The 12,060-nt window shown below is 47.2% G+C and overlaps 1 protein-coding gene across 2 annotated transcripts in view; it reads left to right on the top strand.

Moving 5' to 3' along the window:
* Positions 1-12,060, top strand: part of trpt1 (tRNA phosphotransferase 1) — a 40,586-nt gene that overhangs the window by 15,129 nt on the left and 13,397 nt on the right. For both annotated transcript variants that reach the window (XM_084332267.1, XM_084332266.1), the window contains exon 4: positions 3,165-3,342. In XM_084332267.1, coding sequence (XP_084188393.1) covers positions 3,165-3,342 — 178 coding nt within the window. The remainder of the gene's footprint in view (positions 1-3,164; positions 3,343-12,060) is intronic.

The following is a 12,060-nucleotide window of genomic DNA, read 5'->3' as shown; positions in this document are numbered from 1 at the left end:
ATATATATATTTTTTTTTTGATCCACTTTTTCTCCCATTTTTCAATTTTTTCTCCCATCCCAATTTTCGTATCATCCAATTCAACCCTCCCCTGTCACGAACGCTGTTTCTTGCCTCCCACAAGCCGGCTGCAATGTGGACTAAAGGCCTCTGCATGCTACAGCAAATTCAAAGCAACTTCAACACAACATCGGCGCGATTTCAGCGCGCTTGTTGCAGACAGTCTTGTAGACTGTGTTGCTTGGGCGTTGCGTACCTGTGTCCAAAATCGAATCTAAAGACCCGTTGCGTTGGTATTGCGTAGCAGTGATTGGTTGGTAGTGAATGGGGGCGGGGCGGTCTGTCACTTCTAGTGTTCCTGGCTCGAGACCAAAAGAAAACTTTCTGACAGGAGCTCGAGACCAAAAGAAAACTTTCTGACAGGAGCTCGATAGCTAGTGTATTGTTTCATTACACTTGTTTAATTGTTTGTTTAAAATGAATCAAATGCAGGAACGTATTGCAGAGGAGGTCCGAAAGTACCAACATTTATATAATAGCGGGTCTAAAGACTACAAGGATAGCATTATGACGATGAATTCGTGGAAGGAGATTGGGGAAACAATGGGGATGGACTGGGTTGATATTACACTATATACAAGAACACAAGCGAAAACAAACATAAACAGGGCTATTATTATACTAACGATGTATGGTTGAGAAGGGAAATCCGTTTGTAATGGCTAGAGTGCGCACCTTCGGCTGCCCAAAGTATTCAGGCGGGCTGGGCGCGCTCGAGCCGCACATCTGGGGTACATTTTGTTGCATCATAGGCTGCGCGTTGATTTTGCAGAAGCATAAAGGTAATGTGTCTGCAACACCGTTGCTTTGTCGATGTTGTGTTGAAGTTGCTTTGAATTTGCTGTAGCATGCAGAGGCCTTAAGTCATACATAGCACAAGTCCCCTCCGGTACTTGAGGTAACAGCAGTCGCATCTTTTCACCTGCGCAGCTCGATCTCTCAGTGTCGAGGAGTAACGCGTGGGAGGCTCACGCTGCCCCCGACACTTCCTGATTCTACTGCGCAGGCGCACCAACCGACTTGTAGGAGTCGCTTGTTCACAACGTTCGATCCCCACCCTTCAGTTTTCCCTCCCCGTAATACGGCCAATGTGTATTACTGCGGACGACCAGCTAAACTGAAAACAATGTGGAGAGCTGGATTCGAACACGCGAATCCTAGCGTCTCCACACTGGTGGCGAGTGCCTTGCCCACTACACCACCTAGCCGCCCCGACTGCATATATATCTGTGTCCGCTGGAGGGCGCTATAGGCGGAGTTTCTACTGTCTACGCCAGGTTGGGAGTATATAAGCCTTGGTTCCCTCCTTCTCTTTCTTCTTCCCACATCTGCCTCTCCCGGAGAGGAGATCACATGAGCTGCTGTGTTATGAATCAATGTGAATGAATAAACCGCTGCCAGCAGAGCAAGGCCAAAGATAGAAACCATGCCTCTTGTACATATTATTGTCACCCCATAGCCAATTCTGTTAACAGGTTATGGGCCCAGATCTCGCAGGGGCGAAATAATAAGGGTAGCTAGCTTAGCTGAAGTGTAGGCCAGAGTAGCACCGGGAGTACCGCGTGGCTAGATACTAGGCCAACGGAGCTTAAGCTACACCTACCACCAAGAAGGAGGATGGCGACCAAGGAAATGCGGAGGGATATGAGCTCTGGGAAGAGCGCATGCTATGTTGCATGCACGGCGCGGGACTCAAGGCGGTGATCTTGGCGGCCCCCGCGGGGCCACTGACGGCGGAGGACCAAGCCCAAGACGACAAGCTTAATGCGGACGCATACTGTGAGTTGGCGCCGCTGCTCGACGATACGAGCTTGGGGCTAATATTCCGCGACACGAAGGACAAAGGCCGAGAAAGCCTGGGAGTGTTGAGGGAGCATTACATCGGACGGGGAAGGCCCCGAGTAGTGTCCCTCTACGTAACGTTAACGGCTCTGAAGAAGGGGCACACAGAGACGATGACAGAATACATCATCCGAACTTCTGCAGATCATCGGGGCACACAGACAAAGAGTGCCGAAAGAAACGAGACCAGAACGCCCGATACGCACATGGGCAAGATGTCGGCCATAGACGAGCCGGCGCCCATGGACAAGATGGCGGCGACGGACGAGGTCGAGGCTACGGACAAGATGGCGGCGATGGACGAGATCGCGGCCAAGATGGCGACTGTGGACGAGATGGCGACTACAGACAAGATGGCGGCGACGGAGATCGTGAGACGAGTCGAGATGACGCCCGGAGAGCGGCAGGACGAGAGGACTTCGTTTTCGGGGCGCGGACTACGGGCGTCACCCGGCCAACGCAGCACCGGCAGTTCCCGAGGAGGGGACTGATCATGGACACAGGTGCGTCGTCCCACATCATCAACGACAGGAACAGTTTCAAGAACATCGATAAATCATTCGAGCCGGAGGGACACAGCATGGAGCTGGCAGACGGGAAGCGCACCTACGGGTTGGCGCAAGGGAGAGGAGACGCACAGGTACGCCTTATAGACAGTAAGGGACGCCGGTGTACAGTGACGTTAAAGGACGCTCTATATATACCCTCGTTCCCACAAGAACTATTCTCAGTAAAATCTGCTACTGCTAACGGCGCCGAAGTGTTCTTCAGTGAAGGTAAAGATGTTCTTGTAGAACGAGATGGTACGCGGTTTAACATCGACGTATATGGGAGAATGTATTACCTACAAACGGAGTGCAATAATAATGACAAATGTAATGTGTAATGGTTCCCTCCTTCTCTTTCTTCTTCCCACATCTGCCTCTCCCGGAGAGGAGATCACATGAGTTGCTGTGTTATGAATCAATGTGAATGAATAAACCGCTGCCAGCAGAGCAAGGCCAAAGATAGAAACCATGCCTCTTGTACATATTATTGTCGCCCCATAGCCAATTCTGTTAACATTAAAGTATGTGTTGTTGTCTCTGTGTTGCTTCACCTCCAGGTTAAAGTATGTGTTGTTGTCTCTGTGTTGCTTCACCTCCAGGTTAAAGTATGTGTTGTTGTCTCTGTGTTGCTTCACCTCCAGGTTAAAGTATGTGTTGTTGTCTCTGTGTTGCTTCACCTCCAGGTTAAAGTATGTGTTGTTGTCTCTGTGTCAGGTAGTGGACCTGGAGCTCAGGCTGGTTCTGGCTGGTTCTCCAGACTGTCCTGACGAGGCCGTCCACGGGTCCTACCTGCGTAACTGGAGCTCCATCCAGAAGCTGGGCCTCAGCCGCATGGGCAGAACACACATCCACCTGGCGCCTGGCCTGCCAGGGGAGGACGGAGTCATCAGTGGTACGTGTGTGTGTGTGTGTGTGTGTGTGTGTGTGTGTTTTCTTTTTTAAAGGAACACGCCAACTTTTTGGGAAATTAGCTTATTTGCCATCTCCCCTGGAGTTAAACAAGCAGATACCCCTTTCTTCTCTGTGCATGCATTAGGCTTAGGGAACAGTCGCACTAGCTTAGCGTCATTCACTGGAAGTAGGTTCCTCCATATAGCCTAGTTCCCAACAGTCACGAAATACACTCCAAATACAACTCCAAAACGTTCCTGTAAACATGTTGTGACCTGTGTATTTACCACGAAAAAATGTATAAAAAATAGTTCAGAGATTTGCTTAGAAAACGAAAATATCGAATTTATTTTATTTTATTTCTCCATGTGGTAAATACACAGGTCTCAACATGTTTACAGGAACGTTTTGGAGTTGTATTTGGAATGTATTTCGTGACTGTTGGGAACTAGGCTACACTGGCACACCTACTTCCAGTGAACGGCGCGGCTGTTCCCTAAGCCTATTGATTGAATTTATTTGACAATCTAAAATTACATACAATAATTACATACAACATAATTACATACAACATGTACAGCCATCACATATAATCAAGTCAAGTCAAGTCAAGAGTTTTATTTGTCACGGCATACAAGTATACAATGAAATGCGGGTGGTCTTGCCCGCACCGATGTGCAATACAGTGGTACAACATATAATAGAATCCAATAAAAACAACATTGTGCAATAGTTTCAAGTTTCTTTAATAGTTGTCATACAGAAGTACAGAATACTTTCATACAAAATGCTTCTTACTGTTACGCTCCAGAGACTGTGCTAGACAAGATAGTATCAAATAACATAGTATAGCATGTAATTTAGAAGAAGAAAATGTGGTCACAGTGTTCGGTATAGACATATGTACAATGTTCTGAGTTACCATATAATATACAATACTATGCAGTGTACTAATGTACAGTACTATATAGTGCAAAGCAGAAATGGGATGAGGTACAATTTAGGTACAATTTACAGTAAGGTGTACGAGTTGTAGTGCAATCCTTCATCAATAAATATAAAGTGTGGGGAGTGGGTGCTACAGTGTGTTTGTTTAAAGTGGGTGTGTGCTATAAAGTGTGTGGAGTGGGTGCTACAGTGTGTTTGTTTAAAGTGAGTGTGTGCGTGTGGATGTGTGTGCTATGTGCGTTTGGTGGTTGTTGTTGTGTAGTGTTCATTGTTCGTTTAGCAGCCTGATGGCCTGGGGATAGAAGCTTCTTCTGAGTCTTTCTGTGCTCGCCTTGAGACTCCGGTATCGCTTGCCTGACCGCAGCAGTTCAAAGAGGCAGTTGTTCGGGTGACTGGAGTCTTTAATGATTCTCTTAGCCTTGCCCTTGCAACGCTTGTTGTAAATGTTCTGGAGGGTGGGGAGCCCCCCTCCAATTGTGCGTTCGGCTGAACGTGTCACTCTTTGTAGTCTGCTTCGGTCTTGTGCAGTGCTATTCCCAAACCAGGAGGTGATGTTGCCGGTCAAGATGCTCTCTATTGTACATGAGTAGAAGTTCTTAAGGATCTTCTGACTGACTTGGAACTTCCTTAGGCGCCTGAGGAAGTAGAGGCGTTGTCGTGCCTTCTTCACAACACTGTCAATGTGTGTGGTCCATGTCAAGTCCTCGGATATGTAGGCTCCGAGGTACTTAAAGCTGTTGACTCTCTCAACCGGTGCCCCGTCGATGCTGAGGGGGCTGTAGTCCTTGACCCCCGACCTCCTGAAGTCCACAATCATCTCCTTTGTTTTGCTGACGTTCAGGGAGAGGCTGTTTTCCTGGCACCATCCCGCCAGGACCTTGACCTCTTCCAGGTAGGCCCTCTCGTCGTTGGCAGAGATCAGGCCCACCACCACTGTGTCGTCAGCAAATTTGATGATTGTATTGCTACTCCGCTGAGCCACACAGTCGTGTGTGTACAGGGAGTAGAGGAGGGGACTCAGAACACAGCCCTGGGGGGCCCCTATGTTGAGGGTGATGGATGAGGAAGTGCAGTTGCCTGCTCTCACCACCTGGGGTCTGCCAGTCAGGAAGTCCAAGACCCACTGGCAGAGGTCATAGTTCAAGCCCAGGTCCCTGAGCTTGGCTATGAGTATGGAGGGGACTATGGTATTGAATGCCGAGCTGTAGTCGATGAATAGCATTCTCACATAGTTCCCCTGCCTCTTGTCCAGGTGTGATGCTGCTGTGTGCAGCACATGGGCTATGGCGTCCTCCGTGGACCTGTTGGGGCGGTATGCAAATTGCAGGGGGTCCATGTTGATGGGGAGGGAGGAGCAGATGTAGCCCTTTACTAGCTTCTCAAAGCACTTCATGGCTATGGAGGTGAGAGCTACAGGGCGGTAGTCGTTGAGGCAAGCAGGCTTGGATTTTTTGGGTACAGGGATAATAGTGGACTTCTTCAGGCAGGTGGGGATGACAGCCTGTTCTAAGGACAGGTTAAATATGTCAGTGAATACTGGGGCCAGTTGGTCGGCACAGACTTTTAGGACGCGGCCGGGGATGCCGTCCGGACCTGCTGCCTTCCTGATATTCACTTTTTTAAAGGTCCGCCTCACCTCATGTTCTGTTACCCTGAACACTGCGCCTCCATCAGCAGCCGACCCCCCCCCCCCCCCCATTGCCGTGGCTTGTGAGCTGGTGTTGTTATTACCAGCATCAAACCTCGCATAGAAGGTATTGAGGTAATTTGCTAAGGAGATGTCACTGTTCAGTTTGAGGGAGGCGCCTTTGTAGTCTGTCATCGTTTTGAGCCCCTGCCACATAGCTCTAGAGTCAGCTTGTTCAAACTGGAGTTCAATTTTATCCCTGTAGCGCCGTTTGGCCTCTGACACTGTCCTCCTTACGTTGTATCGCGCCACCTTGTGGTCATTCATGTTGCCTGCCACTAGGCCGTCGTTGTATGCTTTGGTGCGCTCTCTCAGAGCTTCACGGACGGATTTGTCTACCCAGGGTTTTTGATTTGGGTAAACTCATTTTGGTAGTGGGGATTGTTTCTTCCACCATAGTACAAACATAGTCCAGCACTGTCTCCGTGTAGACATTAATGTTATCTGTGTCGCGGAACACATTCCAGTCTGTGCAGTCAAACGCTAAACAAGTAACAGGTAACATGGTGTGACATCTCGGTATCTGTACATAGTTATTTACAGAGCATATAGGACATGCTAGGTAGCTTTGGTAGTGCAATACACTGTTACTGTTGTTATACTAATTTAAAGTGGCCTTTCCTTTTGGCCATAAGTGGGTGTGTGCGGCATGAGTGTGTGCCCGCTCATGTTAAAGTGTTAAAGTGGCTGCTAGTGTGTGAGCGTGCACAGCGTGCGTGTCGTGTGTGTGCTTGTGTGTGGATAGTTCAGTGTTCTGTGGCACTCAATGTTCATTGTTCAAGGCTCTGATGGCCTGGGGGAAGAAGCTGAGCCTAAGCCTCTCTGTCCTAGTAGCTGGGGTTCTCGGGCGTCTGCCTGACCTCAGCAGCTGGAACAGGCTGTTATTGGGGTGGTGGGTAGAGCTGCCGCGGTATCGGTATTACCGCGGTATCGCTGTTACATCATGCCCACCGCAGCGTTGGGCTGAATACCGGCATCACTGCTGTTTTTTATTATATTATTATTATTATTATTACGCTCTCGTTGGGCTTGCGGCTCTGCAGATATACCCTACTTCTCTGTCGAGATTCCAAGCGACCCTATTGGGTACCAGAAAAGTCACATGAAACACTGCAGACCACTGATTGGTCAGAAGAGATACGCGTCACATGCTTGGAGCATCTTGCAGTGCGTTTACTTCCTGAATCTCAGCCATCACAACACGGCTAATAGTACATTAGCTCCCACCGGAGACCGGAGTGGATTACCGACGCCGTCGCTCCTCAGGGAACGAGGCATAATGATTTTACTGCAACGAAATGTTATAATAAAAGCCCTTCGTTCTATACACTTGTCTGATTGAAAACTTTATTAACAGACCGCAGAATGGGTACAACTCGGCACGCTCTGAGCAAAGAAAGGAACTTAGATATTAATTGAGTAACGCTTGCCTTGCTATGTGGTCCGGTAAATACGAACGTGTAACTATACTAACGTTAATGCCACAAATCGAATGCCTTTGTAATCATAAGTAGTAACGTTATAATAATAAGAAGAAGAAAGGGTCGGGGGGGTAACCGGCGGGCGCGACACCGAGGGGAGACTTCGAATCCGTGTTTCACTTTTAATAACGAATGCGTGCATGCCGAATCCCAAACAATATTCATGCTGCAAAGTCATCCTCTAAAGATAGACATTTAGACTAGAGGCAGGCTATATGCTATATAAAGAGTAGACTACAAAAAAAATGCATTCAAACTTTTTTTTTGTGTGTGTGCGGTAATACCGCGGCGGTAGGAAATATTTTGCAAATGTGTGCGGTAAGGAAAACATCAATACCGCGGCAGCTCTAGTGGTGGGGGTCTTTCATTATTCTGCAGGCTCTGGATTTGCACCTCTTGTTGTATAGAACCTGCAGGGGAGGTAGTGCAATACCCGTGGTACGCTCGCCTGAGCGCACCACTCTCTGTAGGATGTAAAATCGTCGAGGATTAAAACACAATAAAACCTTACGGTTTATTTCCATTGTGGTCCTCACAATGAACAATGGACAAAGAAGAAAAGGGTATGTATTTGCTTGCCTAACTCCAGGCTAGATGGCAAATAAGCTCCTTTAACACATCAAGTGCCGTTCATCAGGGGGCACTGTGGGCCGTCAGTGCCAGCTCTGTTCAATTGGGGATAATGCCGTGTTTGCAGTGCTAAAACTATATTAAATATTATAGCTATGGATCTAATAACGGTGTCGATTGTCAGTGAGTTTCTTCCGGTCAACATGCAAAAAACTGATAATTCTTTCATCCGTACATTTCCGTTTTATACCGCGGTGAATATGAGTATAGTTTATTTTTTTTTATTGTTATTTTTTTTAACCTTCTCTTTCTCCTATTTTTCTCTGATTTTCTCCCCGTCCCAATTAGTCGTTGTGCCAATTCCCCCCCTCCCCTACCTGGTTGTTGTACGCATGTTCTCCCACGAGTCGGTACAAGGGTGTCCTGATGTCGAACGCACGATTCCTCCGAGACGTGCACCGTCAAGCCAGTGACCCTTTTTTCACTTGGCAGCGAGGACTCTCATTGGTGAAGTGTAACGCGTGGGAGGGCACGCTATCTCCACCAATCCTGCCCCGCTTAGCAAGCGCCGAGACCTGACCTGTAGGCATCGCTGTCCACAACGCCAGATTCCCACCCGCCAGCTTTCCCACCCCCTAATACTGCCAATTGTAGAATATGAGTATAGTTTGAGTGATTCTGAGTAATCCCAGGAAAAGACGCGTAAACAGCGTTTTAGTGGAATTCAATAAACACGTTGCCATTCCTCGCTTGGATCAACAATCAATCTGAAATCAACGCTAGATTATCTGTATTATCTTTCATCATGCACGCATGAAAGGGGGTTTGGAGCGGGGCACCCCTCCGTGTTGTGGTTACTACCAACGGGACACACCACACACACATACCACACAGACACGCTGCAATCATGGTGAAAAAATCATCGGATCAACGCAAGATTGGTAACATATAGTCCTTACCTTGTATCTGATGTACTGCAAAAAGAATAATCCAATTATCTGATCGCCATTCCAAATATTCATCGCGATAGTTTGTCTGACGTTATCCAGCATTGCAGATGATCTGGCACACCGCAGCTTGGCCAAGAAAACAAACCACATCGTTTCAAATGGAGTGCAATATCGGCCGCAAGGCGTTAGGCGGCGGTATTGGCCTCTTGCGATCTCAGACACATTCAGGACAGCCTGCACAAGGTGCCTCGATAGATTATGAATGGCAATAGCGAATAAAAGAAATAATGAAACAGAAACGTAGATCTACGTTTCTGGCACTCAACCGCTGGGCCACAGAAACGTAGATCTACGTTAACGGCACCCAATGTGTTAACCCCAAAAATAACCTAAAAAAATCAATAATGTTCCTTAACTCATTCTGCGCCATACCCGAGTAAAGTCGGGTTATCTCGCCATGCGTTGAGCGCCAAAAACCTGAGTATACTCAGGTTTTGATCCTTTGATATTTTCCTTTGATCCCCGTTATATACGGTCAGCCGGAGCCTTCTAGGTGTCCCTGATTCATCTACCTACGTTGGAATTGCAATGACGATCGAATATCACCAGGTGGCAGTATCGCCCATATTTTGAACTGGAATGGCTTGGTGTGGGTACACTTTTTTTTTTTTTTTCCCAAGGGTTCCTCCTCCTCGGAGACAGACACACACAGCGATCGCCTCGAGATTTTGTTGCCTGAAGCCTATTTCCCATATAAACAAGTATAGACATATACACAGGTAATCGCGATGGTGATGCGATCACTTGGAATAATTATTTTTGGAATACCTTCTGGCTAATGTAAGGTATATTTTTTATGTCTGAACCGAACCTGAAACATGTTTTTGTAACGATCACAGTTTCGTGTTTTACCGGGACGTAAAACATGCTTGACAAACACGATCGCAGTTTCTAGTTGAAACGACCCCCCCCCCCCTTGACGATTTTGTGAAGGCACATATGTACATGGTATACTGTATACCTTTGATTTGGGAGTATTTGGGGTTTCAGGCGATCAACCAGAATGATTTCAGCTTATTGCATATAACACGTTGTATCTCGCAATCTATGGAAAAATACTGGATTATTTTGGAAAGGGGCGATGTTTAGCGTGTAGCGTGTGACAAACTACAGTGTGTAGAAATAAACTAATTAGTCAGTAATGGACTATGAACAATGCCTGTCAAATGAGCCATACTATTGTCTCCATAGCTATAATACAAAACACACGATGGGTCTGCAAACATGGCTAAAATGGTCAATAACGCTGGCCCTAGCCAGTGCAGATGGGGAAAGCTTGTGGCGCTCAAAGAGTTAAGTGTTATTTATGCTCAGTCACTCAACACTTTTGACACCCATTGCTCGGAACAGAAATGGCCATGTCTCATGACATCTGGCAAAGGTCGCTTCCTTCACAAACATAGCCACAACACTGGTAAACAAACTACCCTCCCACTCAGGGCTTTATGGGGTAGAACACATAGTAGCTTACTACAAAAACCTAGGGGTCCGCAAGGACGACTTCAAGCTGGAAATGGTAACAACAGATGAGGTACTCAATAAACTGAGCGCCCTCCAACCTAACAAGGCCACTGGCCACGACAACATCCCTTCCAAATTCCTCAGAGACTCAGCAGCCGCCATCACCCCAATCATCACACACATAATAAACCTCTCCATAAAACAGGGACACGTCCCCAAGGACTTCAAAATTGCGAGGGTGACCCCTCTGCACAAAAAGGGCAGCAAATTAGACCCAGGCAACTACCGCCCTGTTTCTATTCTCACCTCCATCTCGAAAGTCATGGAAAAAATAGTCTACGAACAGGTCGAAAAGTACCTAGCGGAAAAAATCTAATCTACGAATTCCAATCTGGCTTCAGAACATCCCACTCCACTGACACATGCCTTCTCTATTTGAATGACCACATCAAACAAGAGGTGGACGCAGGCAAATACTGCGGCATGGTCATGCTGGACCTACAAAAGGCCTTTGACACGGTCAATCACTCCATTCTGATTGACAAGCTAAAAGCAATTGGTTTTGATAGTCTATCAGTGAGCTGGATGCAATCCTACCTTGAGGGGAGGGAACAGATGGTGGAGGTAAACGGTACCCTATCCCCCCCCCCTCACAGTGAGCTGTGGTGTTCCACAAGGAAGCATACTAGGACCGCTACTGTTCCTAATTTATGCAAATGACATGTCGTCAGCTTGTGACTGCAACTTGTTCCTGTTTGCGGACGACTCAGCCCTGCTGGTCTCTGACAAGACCAAGTTACAGGTTGAAAAAACCCTCAGCTCGGAACTAGGCAGAATCTGCATATGGCTCGCTGATAACAAACTATCATTACACATGGGCAAAACAGAGTCCATTCTCTTCGGTTCAAATAACAAACTCAGCAAGACCGACGGCTTCTCAGTTACAGTGGGTGACAATATTGTCACAAGGAAAGATGAAATTACCTACCTGGGTTCCATCCTAGAGGCTAATCTCTCCTGTGACAAAATGGCATCCAATGTAATAAAAAAAGTCAACCAACAAACTCGATTCTTGTACCGGATCTCCTCTCTGGTAAACAAGAATACCCTGAAGACTCTGGCAGGAGCACTCATTCAGGGGTACTACGACTATGCTTGCACCTCATGGTACCAAAGCACCTCAAAGGCGCTAAAAACAAAATTACAAACATCTCAAAACAAACTGGTCAGACTACTGCTTGACCTTACTCCTAGAACCCACCTCACCCCTGCCCACTTTGACAACCTAGGATGGCTTAGAGTAGACGACAGAGTACAGCAACTTGCAATGGGCCTGGTCTACAAGATACACTACACGACCAAGGTACCCATGTACATGTCAAAATACTTCCCAAAGGTCAGTGAATACCACGATCACAACACCAGAGGGAGCTCCACAAATCATGTTAAACCCAGATTTGGCTCAAATAAGGGACTAAACACGTTTCGCAATTATGCCACATCAATGTGGAACGCCCTACCCAAAGCTGTAAAGGAATGTGGATCACTACCCACTTTCAAAA

This window comes from Notolepis coatsorum (genome assembly GCF_963971535.1).
Source record: "Notolepis coatsorum genome assembly, chromosome: 16".
Lineage (NCBI taxonomy): Eukaryota > Metazoa > Chordata > Actinopteri > Aulopiformes > Paralepididae > Notolepis > Notolepis coatsorum.
Note: the sequence above shows the minus strand (reverse complement) of the source record. Positions and strands in the feature narration are given on the sequence as shown.